The 18,667-nt window shown below is 34.5% G+C and overlaps 1 protein-coding gene across 5 annotated transcripts in view; it reads left to right on the top strand.

Moving 5' to 3' along the window:
• LOC138304775 (trichohyalin-like) overlaps positions 1-18,667 on the top strand; it is a 95,152-nt gene that overhangs the window by 24,845 nt on the left and 51,640 nt on the right. For all 5 annotated transcript variants that reach the window (XM_069245039.1, XM_069245040.1, XM_069245041.1 and 2 more), the window contains exons 19-28: positions 2,720-2,839; positions 3,473-3,583; positions 12,406-12,559; positions 12,915-13,044; positions 13,962-14,136; positions 14,442-14,632; positions 16,415-16,609; positions 16,782-16,905; positions 17,042-17,155; positions 17,840-17,955. In XM_069245039.1, the coding sequence (XP_069101140.1) occupies positions 2,720-2,839; positions 3,473-3,583; positions 12,406-12,559; positions 12,915-13,044; positions 13,962-14,136; positions 14,442-14,632; positions 16,415-16,609; positions 16,782-16,905; positions 17,042-17,155; positions 17,840-17,955 (1,430 nt within the window). The remainder of the gene's footprint in view (positions 1-2,719; positions 2,840-3,472; positions 3,584-12,405; positions 12,560-12,914; positions 13,045-13,961; positions 14,137-14,441; positions 14,633-16,414; positions 16,610-16,781; positions 16,906-17,041; positions 17,156-17,839; positions 17,956-18,667) is intronic.

Raw genomic sequence — 18,667 nt, 5'->3', positions numbered from 1 at the left:
TACAGGGCAACAGGTTAGTCAACAGCATATATATAGTTTAACAAGTTAATCAACAGTTACATGGTAACAGGTTAGTCACAGTATATATAGTTTAACAAGTTAATCAACAGCTACAGAGCAACAGGTTAGTTAACAGTATATATATAGTTAAACAAGTTAATCAACAGTTACAGGGCAACAGGTTAGTTAACAGTATATATATAGTTTAACAAGTTAATCAACAGCTACAGGGCAACAGGTTAGTCAACAGTATATATATAGTTTAACAAGTTAATCAACAGTTACAGGGCAACAGGTTAGCTAACAGTATATATATAGTTTAACAAGTTAATCAACAGTTACAGGGCAACAGGTTAGTTAACAGTATATATATATAGTTTAACAAGTTAATCAACAGTTACAGGGTAACAGGTTAGTCAACAGTATATATATAGTTTAACAAGTTAATCAACAGTTACAGGGCAACAGGTTAGTTAACAGTATATATATAGTTTAACAAGTTAATCAACAGCTACAGGGCAACAGGTTAGTTAACAGTATATATATAGTTTAACAAGTTAATCAACAGCTACAGGGAAACAGGTTAGTTAACAGTATATATATAGTTTAACAAGTTAATCAACAGTTACAGGGTAACAGGTTAGTCACAGTATATATATAGTTTAACAAGTTAATCAACAGCTACAGGGCAACAGGTTAGTCAACAGTATATATATAGTTTAACAAGTTAATCAACAGTTACAGGGCAACAGGTTAGTTAACAGTATATATATAGTTTAACACGTTAATCAACAGTTACAGGGTAACAGGTTAGTTAACAGTATATATATAGTTTAACAAGTTAATCAACAGCTACAGGGCAACAGGTTAGTCAACAGTATATATATAGTTTAACAAGTTAATCAACAGTTACAGGGCAACAGGTTAGTCACAGTATATATATATAGTTTAACAAGTTAATCAACAGTAACAGGGCAACAGGTTAGTCACAGTATATATATAGTTTAACAAGTTAATCAACAGCTACAGGGCAACAGGTTAGTTAACAGTATATATATAGTTTAACAAGTTAATCAACAGTTACAGGGTAACAGGTTAGTTAACAGTATATATATAGTTTAACAAGTTAATCAACAGCTACAGGGCAACAGGTTAGTCAACAGCATATATATAGTTTAACAAGTTAATCAACAGTTACATGGTAACAGGTTAGTCACAGTATATATATAGTTTAACAAGTTAATCAACAGTTACAGGGCAACAGGTTAGTCACAGTATATATATATAGTTTAACAAGTTAATCAACAGTTACAGGGTAACAGGTTAGTTAACAGTATATATATAGTTTAACAAGTTAATCAACAGTTACAGGGCAACAGGTTAGTTAACAGTATATATATAGTTTAACAAGTTAATCAACAGTTACAGGGCAACAGGTTAGTCACAGTATATATATATAGTTTAACAAGTTAATCAACAGCTACAGGGCAACAGGTTAGTTAACAGTATATATATAGTTTAACAAGTTAATCAACAGATACAGGGTAACAGGTTAGTTAACAGTATATATATAGTTTAACAAGTTAATCAACAGTTACAGGGCAACAGGTTAGTTAACAGTATATATATAGTTTAACAAGTTAATCAACAGTTACAGGGCAACAGGTTAGTTAACAGTATATATATAGTTTAACAAGTTAATCAACAGCTACAGGGCAACAGGTTAGTTAACACTATATATATAGTTTAACAAATTAATCAACAGTTACAGGGTAACAGGTTAGTTAATAGTATATATATAGTTTAACAAGTTAATCAACAGTTACAGGGCAACAGATTAGTTAACAGTATATATATAGTTTAACAAGTTAATCAACAGTTACAGGGTAACAGGTTAGTTAACAGTATATATGTAGTTTAACAAGTTAATCAACAGTTACAGGGTAACAGGTTAGTTAACAGTATATATATAGTTTAACAAGTTAATCAACAGTTACAGGGCAACAGGTTAGTTAACAGTATATATATAGTTTAACAAGTTAATCAACAGTTACAGGGCAACAGGTTAGTTAACAGTATATATATAGTTTAACAAGTTAATCAACAGTTACAGGGTAACAGGTTAGTCACAGTATATATAGTTTAACAAGTTAATCAACAGATACAGGGCAACAGGTTAGTTAACAGTATATATATAGTTTTACAAGTTAATCAAATGTTACAGGGCAACAGGTTAGTTAACAGTATATATATAGTTTAACAAGTTAATCAACAGCTACAGGGCAACAGGTTAGTCAACAGTATATATATAGTTTAACAAGTTAATCAACAGCTACAGGGCAACAGGTTAGTCAACAGTATATATATAGTTTAACAAGTTAATCAACAGCTACAGGGCAACAGGTTAGTCAACAGTATATATATAGTTTAACAAGTTAATCAACAGTTACAGGGCAACAGGTTAGTCACAGTATATATAGTTTAACAAGTTAATCAACAGTTACAGGGCAACAGGTTAGTTAACAGTATATATATAGTTTAACAAGTTAATCAAATGTTACAGGGCAACAGGTTAGTCAATGGTTATTATAGGGCACCAAGTTAATCAGCAAGTCATGAAAATAGTTTTTAGAAAAAAAGAAGAAATGTCACAACTTACGAAATTACAGAATCAACTGGTAATATTTATTATAATTTTTACATACTGTTGATTTTTAAGGTAACACTGTTGGACTGTGGGAAGCCCTGGGAAATATTTCCTCAAGGGAGACAATCCTTGCTCTGATGGGGATGAGTAGACATGATTTTGTTATTGCTGTACGGGACCTTGATGATTCAGGTAAATAAAACTGACAATAATGGAAGTGTTAAATTCAAATATAAGACAATTCTTCTTTTATTTATTGTTTCTTGTTAGTTTAAATGTTTTGGTTTAAATGCAAGAAAAATAAAAGCAGTATTGTGTGTCCTCCATCTGAAGCTTATATGCTGTATTCGACTGAATAAGTGCCCTATATGCGCCCGTTTTTGATATCTCAATTTCAGTTACATTGTCTTAAATACAGACTAAAACTACGAAAACTGTGACGATTTCTCTATTTTATTTCTTTTGTAAATTGATTGATGCTCTGTTCTGTGCAATAATTTTGTGAAATGTTTGTCCAAAGTTGGTCCATATACATACCCTTTCATTTTTCAATTTTTCAACCCCCTGGGCGCTTATTGGGTCAAATAGGGCACTTATATTATTGACTTGAATGTACATAATGTTTATACTGATTTCCCAGTGTTTAAAATGACAAATTGATTTTCATATTGATAGTTTGATGTTTCATTATAATTCATATTCTTATTGTTAGAATATTTTTTTATTTTTGTACAATCAATACTTATGTTGTTTTTTGGTCTTTGAAAGTATAACATGAATTACAATATACATAAAAAAGCATGTTTTTTGTTGTTTTTTTTGTAGATGTTGGACTGGTTACCGAGAGAGGTACTGAAGAGGGTAAATGTAATCCACTGATTGATATCTGGCAAAGATTTGAGGAGGAGAAGTCCAGTTTGTTACAGACTTTAAAAGGTAGGCAAACCAGGTATTGTTATCATCATTACAGACTTTAAAAGGTAGGCAAACCAAGTATTGTTATCATCATTAAAGACTTTAAAAGGTAGGCAAACCAGGTATTGTTATCATCATTACAGACTTTAAAAGGTAGGCAAACCAGGTATTGTTATCATCATTACAGACTTTAAAAGGTAGGCAAACCAAGTATTGTTATCATCATTACAGACTTTAAAAGGTAGGCAAACCAGGTATTGTTATCATCATTACGGACTTTAAAAGGTAGGCAAACGAGGTATTGTTATCATCATTACGGACTTTAAAAGGTAGGCAAACGAGGTATTGTTATCATCATTACAGACTTTAAAAGGTAGGCAAACCAGGTATTGTTATCATCATTACAGACTTTAAAAGGTAGGCAAACCAGGTATTGTTATCATCATTACAGACTTTAAAAGGTAGGCAAACCAGGTATTGTTATCATCATTACAGACTTTAAAAGGTAGGCAAACGAGGTATTGTTATCATCATTACAGACTTTAAAAGGTAGGCAAACCAGGTATTGTTATCATCATTACAGACTTTAAAAGGTAGGCAAACCAGGTATTGTTATCATCATTACAGACTTTAAAAGGTAGGCAAACGAGGTATTGTTATCATCATTACAGACTTTAAAAGGTAGGCAAACCAGGTATTGTTATCATCATTACAGACTTTAAAAGGTAGGCAAACCAGGTATTGTTATCATCATTACAGACTTTAAAAGGTAGGCAAACCAGGTATTGTTATCATCATTACAGACTTTAAAGGTAGGCAAACCAGGTATTGTTATCATCATTACAGACTTTAAAAGGCAGGCAAACCAGGTATTGTTATCATCATTACAGACTTTAAAAGGCAGGCAAACCAGGTATTGTTATCATCATTACAGACTTTAAAAGGTAGGCAAACCAGGTATTGTTATCATCATTACAGACTTTAAAAGGCAGGCAAACGAGGTATTGTTATCATCATTACAGACTTTAAAAGGTAGGCAAACGAGGTATTGTTATCATCATTACAGACTTTAAAAGGTAGGCAAACGAGGTATTGTTATCATCATTACAGACTTTAAAAGGTAAGCAAACGAGGTATTGTTATCATCATTACAGACTTTAAAGGTAGGTTAACGAGGTATTGTTATCATCATTACAGACTTTAAAAGGTAGGCAAACTAGGTATTGTTATCATCATTACAGACTTTAAAGGTAGGCAAACGAGGTATTGTTATCATCATTACAGACTTTAAAAGGTAGGCAAACGAGGTATTGTTATCATCATTACGGACTTTAAAAGGTAGGCAAACGAGGTATTGTTTTATCATCATTACAGACTTTAAAAGGTAGGCAAACCAGGTATTGTTATCATCATTACAGGACTTTAAAAGGTAGGCAAACGAGGTATTGTTATCATCATTACAGACTTTAAAAGGTAGGCAAACCAGGTATTGTTATCATCATTACAGACTTTAAAAGGTAGGCAAACCAGGTATTGTTATCATCATTACAGACTTTAAAAGGTAGGCAAACCAGGTATTGTTATCATCATTACAGACTTTAAAAGGTAGGCAAACCAGGTATTGTTATCATCATTACAGACTTTAAAAGGTAGGCAAACCAGGTATTGTTATCATCATTACAGACTTTAAAGGTAGGCAAACGAGGTATTGTTATTATCATCATTACAGACTTTAAAAGGTAGGCAAACCAGGTATTGTTATCATCATTATAGACTTTAAAGGTAGGCAAACGAGGTATTGTTATCATCATTACAGACTTTAAAAGGTAGGCAAACCAGGTATTGTTATCATCATTACAGACTTTAAAAGGTAGGCAAACCAGGTATTGTTATCATCATTACAGACTTTAAAGGTAGGCAAACAAGGTATTGTTATCATCATTACGGACTTTAAAAGGTAGGCAAACGAGGTATTGTTATCATCATTACAGACTTTAAAGGAAGGCAAACGAGGTATTGTTATCATCATTACAGACTTTAAAGGTAGGCAAACGAGGTATTGTTATCATCATTACAGACTTTAAAGGTAGGCAAACGAGGTATTGTTATCATCATTACAGACTTTAAAAGGCAGGCAAACCAGGTATTGTTATCATCATTACAGACTTTAAAGGTAGGCAAACGAGGTATTGTTATCATCATTACAGACTTTAAAGGTAGGCAAACGAGGTATTGTTATCATCATTACAGACTTTAAAGGTAGGCAAACGAGGTATTGTTATCATCATTACAGACTTTAAAAGGCAGGCAAACCAGGTATTGTTATCATCATTACAGACTTTAAAGGTAGGCAAACGAGGTATTGTTATCATCATTACAGACTTTAAAAGGCAGGCAAACCAGGTATTGTTATCATCATTACAGACTTTAAAGGTAGGCAAACGAGGTATTGTTATCATCATTACAGACTTTAAAGGTAGGCAAACGAGGTATTGTTATCATCATTACAGACTTTAAAAGGCAGGCAAACCAGGTATTGTTATCATCATTACAGACTTTAAAGGTAGGCAAACGAGGTATTGTTATCATCATTACAGACTTTAAAGGTAGGCAAACGAGGTATTGTTATCATCATTACAGACTTTAAAGGTAGGCAAACGAGGTATTGTTATCATCATTACAGACTTTAAAGGTAGGCAAACGAGGTATTGTTATCATCATTACAGACTTTAAAGGTAGGCAAACGAGGTATTGTTATCATCATTACAGACTTTAAAAGGTAGGCAAACGAGGTATTGTTATCATCATTACAGACTTTAAAAGGTAGGCAAACCAGGTATTGTTATCATCATTACAGACTTTAAAAGGTAGGCAAACCAGGTATTGTTATCATCATTACAGACTTTAAAAGGTAGGCAAACCAGGTATTGTTATCATCAACAGGTGTATCCTGGGGTATCTTGTCCTACTTCTTTCTCAGACCATTGCAAACGTTGATCAACGATTTAAGCTATAATATTTCAGTAAGACAAAATACATTGTCAGCAGAGAGAATTGATTACAAACAAAATTAAGAGTGCTAAATTTTTTGTTGCTGGTAATATAGTTTTATTCAAAGCAGAACATTTATAACACAATACTACAACTGTTTTGACTTCCTGTACATGCTAGGATTTACATTTGACTGTGTTAATTGTGATAAATAGTTAGTTCTCGGTACGTATCTACATGTGTATTATTTAAAGCTAACTTTAAACTGAACATGGTACAAGGGTGATTCAGATTGTAGCTGATAGACAATGTTACTGGTACTAGCAAATTAAAAAATTTAGAACAAAACAATAGATATAGCTAATTGATTAAACCATATCTGATTGCACTTCTTTCTTACAATATATACAGAGAAATGTAAGCGAGAAGTCAACAGTACACTATTACAGTATTGAATTAAGTGTACAATTTGAATATTTAGAAGAGAATTAGAACAGTTTATAGTTGGGACCAACAAAATAAAATAATTTAGTAAATTGATAAAGTGAACTAATTATGACACATTTGAGCCCCTTTAAATGAAAGACTGGAACAGCTTCTTATAAATTTTCAGGGTTGACTAAGTTAAAGTTTAGAAGTAAATTAATGTCGTGTAGATTTAATGAGGACTCTAGTTTTTACTTTTCTAGAAAGACTAGATATTTACAAAGTCAACACAATCTTCAATTAAAGCTGAAATAATGCTACTAACAAGCAAGGTAATGATAAACTCATATTTACTCAAACCAACAATATCTCATATTGTTAAAATTCAATGACTATGCTGTTGTCACACCTATGTGCCCTGTACATTTAGTGATTACAAGTTCTTATTACCATATTTAGTGGATTATAAGTCACACCTGAGTATAAGCTGCAGAGGTCTTTTTTATGATTTTCTTAGTTTTTGAACACATATAATTAGCTGCATTGAAGTACAAGCCGCAGCCAGTACTTAATGTAATCTGTTAGTGATATGAAGATACTCCCAGGCCCATTATGTAATTTTCTGTAATGCATATGTACACAGATATATTGTAAGTCACTGTTTCCATAATTATATTAAGTACATGCAAGTAGAATTTTTCTGGCTTTGTTATTTAGACCCTGGCTGTTAATAGGAACTTAGATCAATCAAACCAAATCTTATATAGACCCTGGCTGTTAATAGGAACTTAAATCAATCAAACCAAATGTTATATAGACCCTGGCTGTTAATAGGAACTTAAATCAATCAAACCAAATGTTTTATAGACCCTGGCTGTTAATAGGAACTTAAATCAATCAAACCAAATCTTTTATAGACCCTGGCTGTTAATAGGAACTTAAATCAATCAAACCAAATGTTATATAGACCCTGGCTGTTAATAGGAACTTAAATCAATCAAACCAAATCTTTTATAGACCCTGGCTGTTAATAGGAACTTAAATCAATCAAACCATAGACCCTGGCTGTTAATAGGAACTTAAATCATCAAACCAAATCTTTTATAGACCCTGGCTGTTAATAGGAACTTAAATCAATCAAACCAAATCTTTTATAGACCCTGGCTGTTAATAGGAACTTAGATCAATCAAACCAAATCTTTTATAGACCCTGACTGTTAATAGGAACTTAAATCAATCAAACCAAATGTTATATAGACCCTGGCTGTTAATAGGAACTTAAATCAATCAAACCAAATGTTATATAGACCCTGGCTGTTAATAGGAACTTAAATCAATCAAACCAAATCTTTTATAGACCCTGGCTGTTAATAGGAACTTAAATCAATCAAACCAAATGTTATATAGACCCTGGCTGTTAATAGGAACTTAAATCTATCAAACCAAATCTTATATAGACCCTGGCTGTTAATAGGAACTTAAATCAATCAAACCAAATCTTTATAGACCTGGCTTTAATAGGAAAAAAAACCAACTTTTATAATCAATCAAACCAAATCTTATATAGACCCTGGCTGTTAATAGGAACTTAAATCAATCAAACCAAATCTTTTATAGACCCTGGCTGTTAATAGGAACTTAAATCTATCAAACCAAATCTTTTATAGACCCTGGCTGTTAATAGGAACTTAAATCAATCAAACCAAATCTTTTATAGACCCTGGCTGTTAATAGGAACTTAAATCAATCAAACCAAATCTTTTATAGACCCTGGCTGTTAATAGGAACTTAAATCAATCAAACCAAATCTTTTATAGACCCTGGCTGTTAATAGGAACTTAAATCAATCAAACCAAATCTTTTATAGACCCTGGCTGTTAATAGGAACTTAAATCAATCAAACCAAATCTTTTATAGACCCTGGCTGTTAATAGGAACTTAAATCAATCAAACCAAATGTTATATAGACCCTGGCTGTTAATAGGAACTTAAATCAATCAAACCAAATCTTTTATAGACCCTGGCTGTTAATAGGAACTTAAATCAATCAAACCAAATCTTTTATAGACCCTGGCTGTTAATAGGAACTTAAATCAATCAAACCAAATCTTTTATAGACCCTGGCTGTTAATAGGAACTTAAATCAATCAAACCAAATGTTATATAGACCCTGGCTGTTAATAGGAACTTAAATCAATCAAACCAAATCTTTTATAGACCCTGGCTGTTAATAGGAACTTAAATCAATCAAACCAAATCTTTTATAGACCCTGGCTGTTAATAGGAACTTAAATCAATCAAACCAATTTTATGACCCTGGCTGTTAATAGGAACTAAAATCAATCAAACCAAATCTTTTATAGACCCTGGCTGTTAATAGGAACTTAAATCAATCAAACCAAATCTTATTTAGACTCATATCATTCATTTTTCCTGTATCGCCCGACTGTGAATGGGAGGAAGTGTATTTTCCATTCTGTCCCGTCACGTCCCATACAGACGTCTTTTTTTTGAGAATGTTATAGTCACTTCTTGTATTTGACAAACTTAATCAATGACAGTATAGTTATACAATATAACACAGTTATTAATTTTAAATGACTATTCAGACCCACGTTAAACAAGGTACGCTGATACTGGTGTCATGCTTAGGTGAGTCCCTCCCTGTAGGATTACAGCGAAACTTTCCTGTTTTCCAAGCCTCCGACACATCCTGTAGACTACTTCCTTTTGTGTAGAACTCCGCTGTCATGGCTGATGAGGTCACCAAATGGTCAGTGTTAGCTGATGACACGACCTTGTAGTACCTCAATGAGAATGAGGGTGAGGATGAACTACTGACACAGTCTCCTGTCCCAGTGTAAGTTGTCACCCGATAGTTATAGGATATGTCTCCTAATGGCATCTGGTTGCTAGGCGACTGGTACCTGAATTTAAACACCAGTGAGGTAGTGGCTGGCAGCTGAGGCAGATCAGAGGGACAAGTGGCCACGATGGTAAAAGGAACGACGACGGTCGAGTAACAGGTGTCGGTCACTGGTGATGTAACGTCGCTAGCAGTAGTTGTCTGTACACGTATCCTTGTGTTAGGTCCAGAATTGTACGAGACGCTTGCAACTGCTGAAGTTGTTGGACCATCGGTTACAGAAAGAATATCTGTAAGTTTTATATATTCTCCAGGGCTTGTACTCACAGGCTGATTTGGGTGGAAATTCAAGTATATGCCGGCTCCAGAGAAATACTGTCCAGAATCATACTCTAAACTATTGAAACTTTGTGGACTGAAGAATTGCACAACATTTTTGGAGTCGAGGTAGAAATGTGTCAAACCCAGTACCAGTACAGAGCCCACCAGTACAACAGTGAGACCGATCCCTATTGGAACCTTTAGTAGATTGGAGTTTGGGTAGGATTTCTCTTTAGATTTGTTGTACCAGTGATTGGCTATAGCCAAACCTATGATGGTGAGAACCTTAACTATAGCTGCCACAGCCTTAGACAGCTGGAGTATGCTGACAGAATTTTCACGACATCCTGCGATGAATACATTCAGAACGATCTGTGGTACATTTTCAAACCATATAGAGACCATGTTGAGGATGTCCAGTAACCACAAGGGGAGATAATTCTCGTTTGCTATGTCTATAACATTCAGGATCAGGTCAAGGACGTAAATCACACTGCCTAAGATGGAGAAGACAAGCAGACATGTTAACACTCCGTCCTTCAAGGGGCCGAACACAAGTCCCTCCTGTAGACCACTTAGGTCATAATACAGCAGCCAATCACAGACAAGGTCAAAGGTGTTGGCAAGGAAACCAATGATGAAGATGACACATTTACACTTAGAAACCATGATGTCCCAATAATATCTGTATTATGATGATAACAGAACTGTAGGTAGTTCTATATTCCTGTATAATTGTTTCTGTGTATTTCTGCTCCTTTTCTCGGTCACTTTGTTTCAGTTCATTTGCTTCATGGAATAAAATGTCAAACTCAGTAAATTCTTAAGAGGATATCCATATGTTCGTCCATTAACACATGATGTCCACTTTTTAAAATTCTTAATAATATCCCGCTTATATACTGCTGCTACTGCACAATATTGGAAAGCTGTTGACATATAACCAGGGGGACTGTATACATATATAGGGTCATGTCAGTTCCATCTGGTTTTTTATTGTACTCCGTGTGATTCATTTGAAACCATATCCGTGTATGTTCAAGGCTTTGACTGTCATTTTAAATCCATTTAACACGTTCAAGTTAATGTAAAACAGTTATCAGTTGGTGTTCTGCATCGTAGACTCAATATTCATATTGAATACACAGAAATGTCCTTCAGGCACTAAAACATGGCCTTCTTATCGTTCTATAGTTACATTGAAAGTTTCCGATTATTTTTAAAATACATGCATATAATTTGAATAAAAGTATCTATATATCCATTAGGATTTATGTAATAAGCCAGCACCATTTATGTGTGATGATATATGGATACCCAGATCAATATGGAGGCCAAATGTGGTGTATATATCTAACGAGCTTTGGATTCCTTATGTTTTCTTTGTAAGTTTGTCATAGAAATTCTAATCTTGGAGGTAAAAGCACAAAGCATTAGTTGAAAGCATTCATCTTCTTATATATTGGGCAATACACAGAGAAGTATTGAAATGAAATATTAATTTTTTTTTAAATTAATTTTTTTGTTGCTCTTTTTGTAATCAATTTTTCCATGACTAGTGTCTCAAGCATTGTCACACCAACACACAATATTAATTAAGGGTTTTTGATTCATAATGACCTTGGACACTGACTTAAATGGTTATAAGGATTTAAAAAGTATTAAAGATATTTAACAAGTTTTCTTACATCAAGGGGCATTAAGTTCTAAATTGAACAAACATTACCTATATACTACCTATATTAATTAAATTAGCTTCAGACGTAATTTGTTATTCAAAATCTCATTAGTCAAACATTATTAATTGGCCTTGAATATAAAGCAGGCAATCTGGTAATAAAGGATCAAGTTTGTAAAGGTAAATGTAGTACATGTCTTAGAAAATTAATTCTTAAGTATAAAAAAAAAACCAATAAAATACTTCTTACCTTTTAGCCTTACAATTCAAGTGCAAACGTTCATATCAATCCTCAATGGTTCCCTCCCAATATAACAAATATATGGCTGACATTGAAGTGACACTCATTTCCAAGGAGAGAATTAAGTGTCTGATTCCTAGATAAAATAATGTGTGTTTGGCAATCCTGAAATCAGAAATGTACAACTCTGTATCATTGTTTGTGGTGTTCCTGTCCCTATATGTTTTGTGTATGTTGTGTCTTTGTATGTGCTGTGTAGCTCCATTTCACAATTTGTTGTAAACGTGTTCATTATTGATATATTTTACTGTTGTATATAGGTCTACAGGAGGAGTACATGGAGGAGAGAGAACAGGAGCTACATCTAGTCAGACTCCACCGAGAATGTCTCCTCGGTTGTCGGGACAACAACTTCACTTTTGCTGCCATCTTAGTAGGCCTGGCTGAGAGACAGAATCCTCATGGAACCCCAAGGTACAGTTTTATAAAGTCATATAACAGTCTCCAAGGGTTTAATGAGTCAAAACACAAAACTTACGCAATAACCATATAAAAAAAAAATAATTTTATTATGGGCAAAAAAAAAATTTACAATAATTAGTATGATGTGTCAACCCTGTATGTAACATTGTGGATATGAATTGCCTCTCATATTCAAAAATTAGAACATATCTGATTATAAATTAAATGTGAATGATTTACTTGTTGATGAGATATATCTGGCCATTCTTTCCATCAGGTTATAGAGATATGTAATATACAAGTAAGGTAGATTATACCTCATTAACAAATCATGTATTTTACTGATCGGATGGTTGTGATTTTCCAGACTGGCAGGAGACCGAGGACGCTATAGCAGACTAGCCAAAATACAGATGGAGGTTTTGTCTTCAGGACAGAAAAGATCACCAGAACAGAGAGATGATATCAACAAAAGCACTGTCAAAGTGTTGCAGATGGTAGGTCAAGGGAGAAAACTCCCCAACACCAAGACTGTGGGCATGTTAAAATATTTACCTGAAATGACTCTTCGACTTAAGTATGATATAAAGGCCCATATGGTCTTATGACAGTGAAATAATTGGTTGATCGATACAAAGTGACTTGAACCATCACATGTTCAACACTATGTGTGGCTCTGTCCACTGGTGAACACGGTTTCTTGTCATGTAGAGATCAGTTGACAAATAAGCTTCTACTAAGACATATGTTAGCAGCTACACAATTGTCTTGTATTTGGCTGTTAACAGATACTCAAATTAAAAAATCAGCATTTTATCATGACCAGCAGTGATAGCTATTTGTCAGTAAAAATGAAACTATACAGCTTTACTTGTAAAGGATCAACCACACAGCTGTTTTCTGTTTTACGAGGACTACTGTACGTGTGAGAGAATACCCTACAGATTTAATACTCTAATCATTAGCCCTGAAATTCAGCGGTATGACTTTTTCTTGATCTTTGGACCTGAACACTTATTGAAGAGCCCCATCCCTATAAGTGCCCCTCCCTCTTTTTTAGGTTTCAATTTCACTTACTTTGAATTAAATGCAAACTGAAAATATGTCAACTTTTCTAACCAATTTCTTTTGCAAATTGATTTATGGCTTACTTTGTAGAATATTTTTATGAAAGGCAAGTCCGGAATTGTTTCTATTAAGTGCCTCCTGAGTTTCTTCAATTTTTTTAGTACCCTGGGCGTTATTGGGTCGTATACAGTAATTACACGGTACAATTAAGTTGAATTAAGTTGTTATAACTGTTTATCGAATGGCCAGTTATTTTCATTGGGGTAATGTTATTACAATTTTACAGGTGAAAAATAACCCGACTATATAATATCATTATAACAATACCTATTGTTTTAATCCACAGGACAATGCGGTGCAGATGCTGGAAAGAAAACACAGAGACGAACATGTTCTATTTCATCGTCTGTTGATGGAGAACACTGATCGAGAACTTCTTGACAATGTCATTGTCTTGTCACAACAGCAACGGAAGGAAAGACTAGCTCAGCTGCTGTCTCAAAGAGAGGCTACACCTTTAGGTATGTATATAAAAGTCTGCCTTATTGTGTAAAACTTTGCTAAGTTTAATTTCCTAATAACAACCAGGGTCATGTAAGGATGTGTCTGGTTTGAATGATTTTCCTTCTTCTACTCGTAGAATATTAATTTCGAGCACTCAATTTGAAGCTCTTCCATCTGTAAGCTGGGAGATCTTCAGAGAAGTAGAGTTAAACTCATGTGTCATGGCAGTTAAGCTAAGTCTCTTTATTATTAGAAATAACCATAATGTTGTTTTAGATACATAGTCAATGGTTTATGTACATTCCATTGATTTTACTGACAGATCAACAGAAGGAACACTGGCGTCTATTTATGGAAGCTGTGGTGGTCAAACGGGAGCTGTGCCGAGAGAGACTGACCGGTGACAAGAAGGAGGAGGTCAGCGATGTGGTCATCAACCAAGCACTCTTCTCCGACCTTTTGTCCTACCAGAACGGGGAATCTGAGGATCTGTTTCAGCGCATGGCGGAGATGGTAATGAGGGTGGGGCACATCATGATAATGTTGTTTTCACTTCTTATTATTGAATGGAAAGGACTGTCAGCCATGAGATATTGTTAACCCTTTAAGCGCTTGTCACCGCAAATGTCGTTCCGCTAGTATCGGTCTCGTAATGTTGGTCACGGCAAATGTCGTTCTGTTGACAACCTTTTTCACGCGGCTCTTAGGTATTTCCCATCCACGTGTTTATAAATAAAAATGATTCTGATTGGTTGTTTAGGCCCCAAACTAGCATAACAGCGTGTGTGTACTGATACTCTCGGCGGGAGTACTACGATATGCTATGTTGAACAGGCCCCGACAGCAAACGTAAACAATTCGTAAATTCCATCATGGCGGCCGCTTTTGACTCAGACTGGGACAGTGACGAAGACAATAATATTGAAAATATCTTCAATGAAAACAGTGAAAGTTAAACTGAATTTAAAGGTTTTGGGCCCGAGTATATTGTTAGGAATGGAGCAGTAATTGCTCACATTGATATGGATGATTTCTCGCCCGAGAATGACGACGAAGACAACTCGGACAAAGCAGAGGGTTGGATGAAATCATCGGGGCCACCTTTTTGTGTCCCGTTTACAAGGGAATCAAAACTTATTATCAATATGGAAAATCAGGAACCTATAGATTTTTTTCACTGATTTCTAAATGACGTTTTTTTAAATATTGTTGTCCAACAGATTTATATGCCGACCGCAAAATATCAAGGTCGTCAAGGAAATCACTCGCGTATCTTTGAGTTGAAACAGGTGTCACTCGAGGAGATGAAAGTATTTTTTGGTCTTGTTATAGCGATGGGATTGTCCATAAAAACCGATACTTACTGGGCAACTGAGAACGTTATTTTTACTCCATTTTTCGGAGACAAAATTTCTAAAGATCGTTTCCAAAATATTCTCTCAAACTTACACCTGTGTGACAACGACACCTTCATAACTTTGTATATTATCGCCAGGTATTATTACCTGCTAATGACAAGGACTCTGATGAAATATCTACCTCCTGAATCAGTCCTTCAGAACAGGTAAACTCACAAGAAATGTGTGAAATAATAATCACAAAGTCAGAATTTACAACATACTTAGTTTTATTTCATAATTCAACGACAATGTTTACCTGTCAACTAGAGCCATGATTTACCTGTTCACACTTGAAATATGAATCAATTAATCACCAAAACTAATTAATTCCATTCCTTGCTGAAGAACAGGAATAAAGAATGATAGTTAGGTGATTTACATTATAAATACTCCTACTTTATGGAATTTTGAAGAAAATGTATTTATTTACCTGTAATTTTTACCTGTAAATCCTTACCTGACAAATTTTTAGAGACAAATTTACCATCTATGTAAACCTAAACATCTACTGAACAAAATTTGTATATATGTCTATTATTGAAAATGGCATGGAAAAAATGTTATTGAACATTAAATAAAGGTATTTATAATTTCTGTATTTCTTCAAATTAATTCAACAGTAAGGCCCCTTATATAGTAAGAGTATATAGCGCTTAAAGGGTTAATGGCTTTACAGTGACAAGGACAGATAATTCAGTTGTAAAATAAGCCTCTATGTTAAAACAGATAATGTGCTTTTGAATTATTAATATTCCTTTACAAAATCTTGCTTATCAGGTCTAACAGATTTGTTTGTCTGTTTAGAGAACAATATATAGCCAGCTGATAGATTAGTAACTGAATAGCTAAAAATATAGAAAAAAGTATTGTCTCTAGTGACCAAAAAATGTTTCAGACTTGGGAGGACCTTAACACATTACAATCTGAAGTGATGCAGTCCAGAAAAGTCAACGCTGCAGAAAATGTTGCCGCTGTGGTTTTCTCCTCTGATTCAACAGATGGAAGCAGCGATACAGATCTACTGGAGGCTTTAGATGGAAAGTTTGATGCCTTGAGGGACAAATTGTTGGCTGAAGCTCTCATGAAACAGGTACCATACCTCGATAGTCCTTGTCTTTTGTAAAATAATTCAGAAATATAACTGCATTGGTTACAATGAATGCCAAATAAAAATTCATTGTCAGTGATTTTGATAAGTTGACCAATATTTCGGATACACTCAAAAACGTTTTCAGTGCAAAAGTTTCAAATTGATTTTTCAGCTTGGGGAGGCTGAGTGGAAACTGTTGTCTGACAAGGAAAAACAAAGGAAACTTATGGAGCTCAAACTCAAGGAAAGACAACTCAGGAGAGATGGCAAATTTGATGAATTGGCTAGATTACTAGGTAAGGCCAAGTTTAGTTAGATGGCCCTAAAGGATATGAATTGTGTTCATTCACCTTCAGTTGGACTTCACTAAGTTGGAGACCCTGTTTCTTGTATATATCAGTGTTGGTGTGAATATATTGTTTACTCTTGTAGGTGATGCATTTGAAGACCAAGAACTTCTCAAGAAATTGATGGGGGAGACGAGAGAAGAACAGGAGAGGAAGATGAAAGAGAGACTAGAGAAAAGGAGGCAAAGGAAAGCTCAAGGTTAGTATAACATGATGGTGGGTGTCGTGTTATCAGGACTTGTCCAGTGAAATTTTAGATTGATCTTTAGAATGTGCTCCCTCATATTTGCACTCAAATTCCATTGTGCACAAGCATACGTACTTCATTTATTGTATTTATCCTGGTTTATGTAAGGATATTTGTTAATTTTTCTTCAGTGATGTTTCTATGACTAGTACAGTGACAGAGCCACACAATTTCTCACACCTATATTACCAGGTAACAGTAGTGATATCAAGTTATTTAGGTACTAGGTAACAATAATGATATAGAGTCATGTGTGTCCTTGTACAGTGTTCTATGATAGTGTTGTATACTCAGCAGTGCCAAAACCAACGTTGATCATCAACTTTTATTTTGAAGACAACTCATACACTTTTACACCCTTGTTTACTTTTTCTGTCTTCATTTGTCTGATGAAGGCGACAAAAATACACATTGTACTAGACATCAAAACACATGTAAATGTATAGGAATGGTTGTGTAACAAATGACATTACAAAAACCCAGGAAAATACAAAATATTATAATATAATATATATAATATAATACCTTATTTTCTGGACAATAAGTCGGTACACCAAACACTCTTTAACCTTTGAACTTGCTTATCTGTCCTAACAAACTATTTATTTTGGAAGTATTGTTATATTTAATGTGTAGGTATGTCAGATGAGGAATGTGATCGTCTAGAACAAGAGGATATAGAGAAGGAGGAGATCGAGGAGAGGAAACGTCGACGTAATATTCTGGGGGACCTACAGCATGCCTATGAACATGTGAGTATGAGACAGAACCTTTGGTATCTGTTATTGTCCTCTCTTTGTATCACACATACATACAAAGCTAGTACTACCAGTGTTACATCCTTGTATTCAATGTAATGGAGGATAGTAATTTTGGTTTTTTCCTTCCGTATATCATACTTCAATTTATCTCAATAGCTTCAACAAGTCTGAACCATTTTTCTTTAGAAAGACTAATGCTTTCAAGTTTGATTGGCAATTCTATTTGGAGTAATGGCCCTTCAATTGACTAAAATTTCATTATAGAAATTTTTAGCTCACCTGGCATCCGTCGTCTGTCCGTCCGTCAACATTTAATTTAAATTGCTATTTGTCCTAGAGTTCGGCATGGATTGTAACCAAATTTGGCTACAAACATTCTTGGGGGAAGGGGAACAGAACTTGTATAAATTTTGGCTCTGACCCCCCCGGAGCAGGAGGGGCGGGGCCCAATAGGGGAAATAGAGGTAAATCCTATAAATCACTACTTGTCCTAGAGTTCTGCATGGATTGTAACCAAATTTGGCCACAATCATCCTTGGGTGAAGGGGAAAAGAACTTGTATAAATTTTGGCTCTGACCCCCCTGGGGCAGGAGGGGTGGGGCCCAATAGGGGAAATAGAGGTAAATCCTATAAATCGCTACTTGTCCTAGAGTTCTGCATGGATTGTAACCAAATTTGGCCACAAACATCCTTGGAAAAAGG

Source organism: Argopecten irradians, chromosome 12 (genome assembly GCF_041381155.1).
Source record: "Argopecten irradians isolate NY chromosome 12, Ai_NY, whole genome shotgun sequence".
NCBI classification, from domain to species: Eukaryota; Metazoa; Mollusca; class Bivalvia; order Pectinida; family Pectinidae; genus Argopecten; species Argopecten irradians.
The sequence above is the reverse complement of the archived record's forward strand: the minus strand, read 5'-3'. Positions and strand labels throughout refer to the sequence as shown.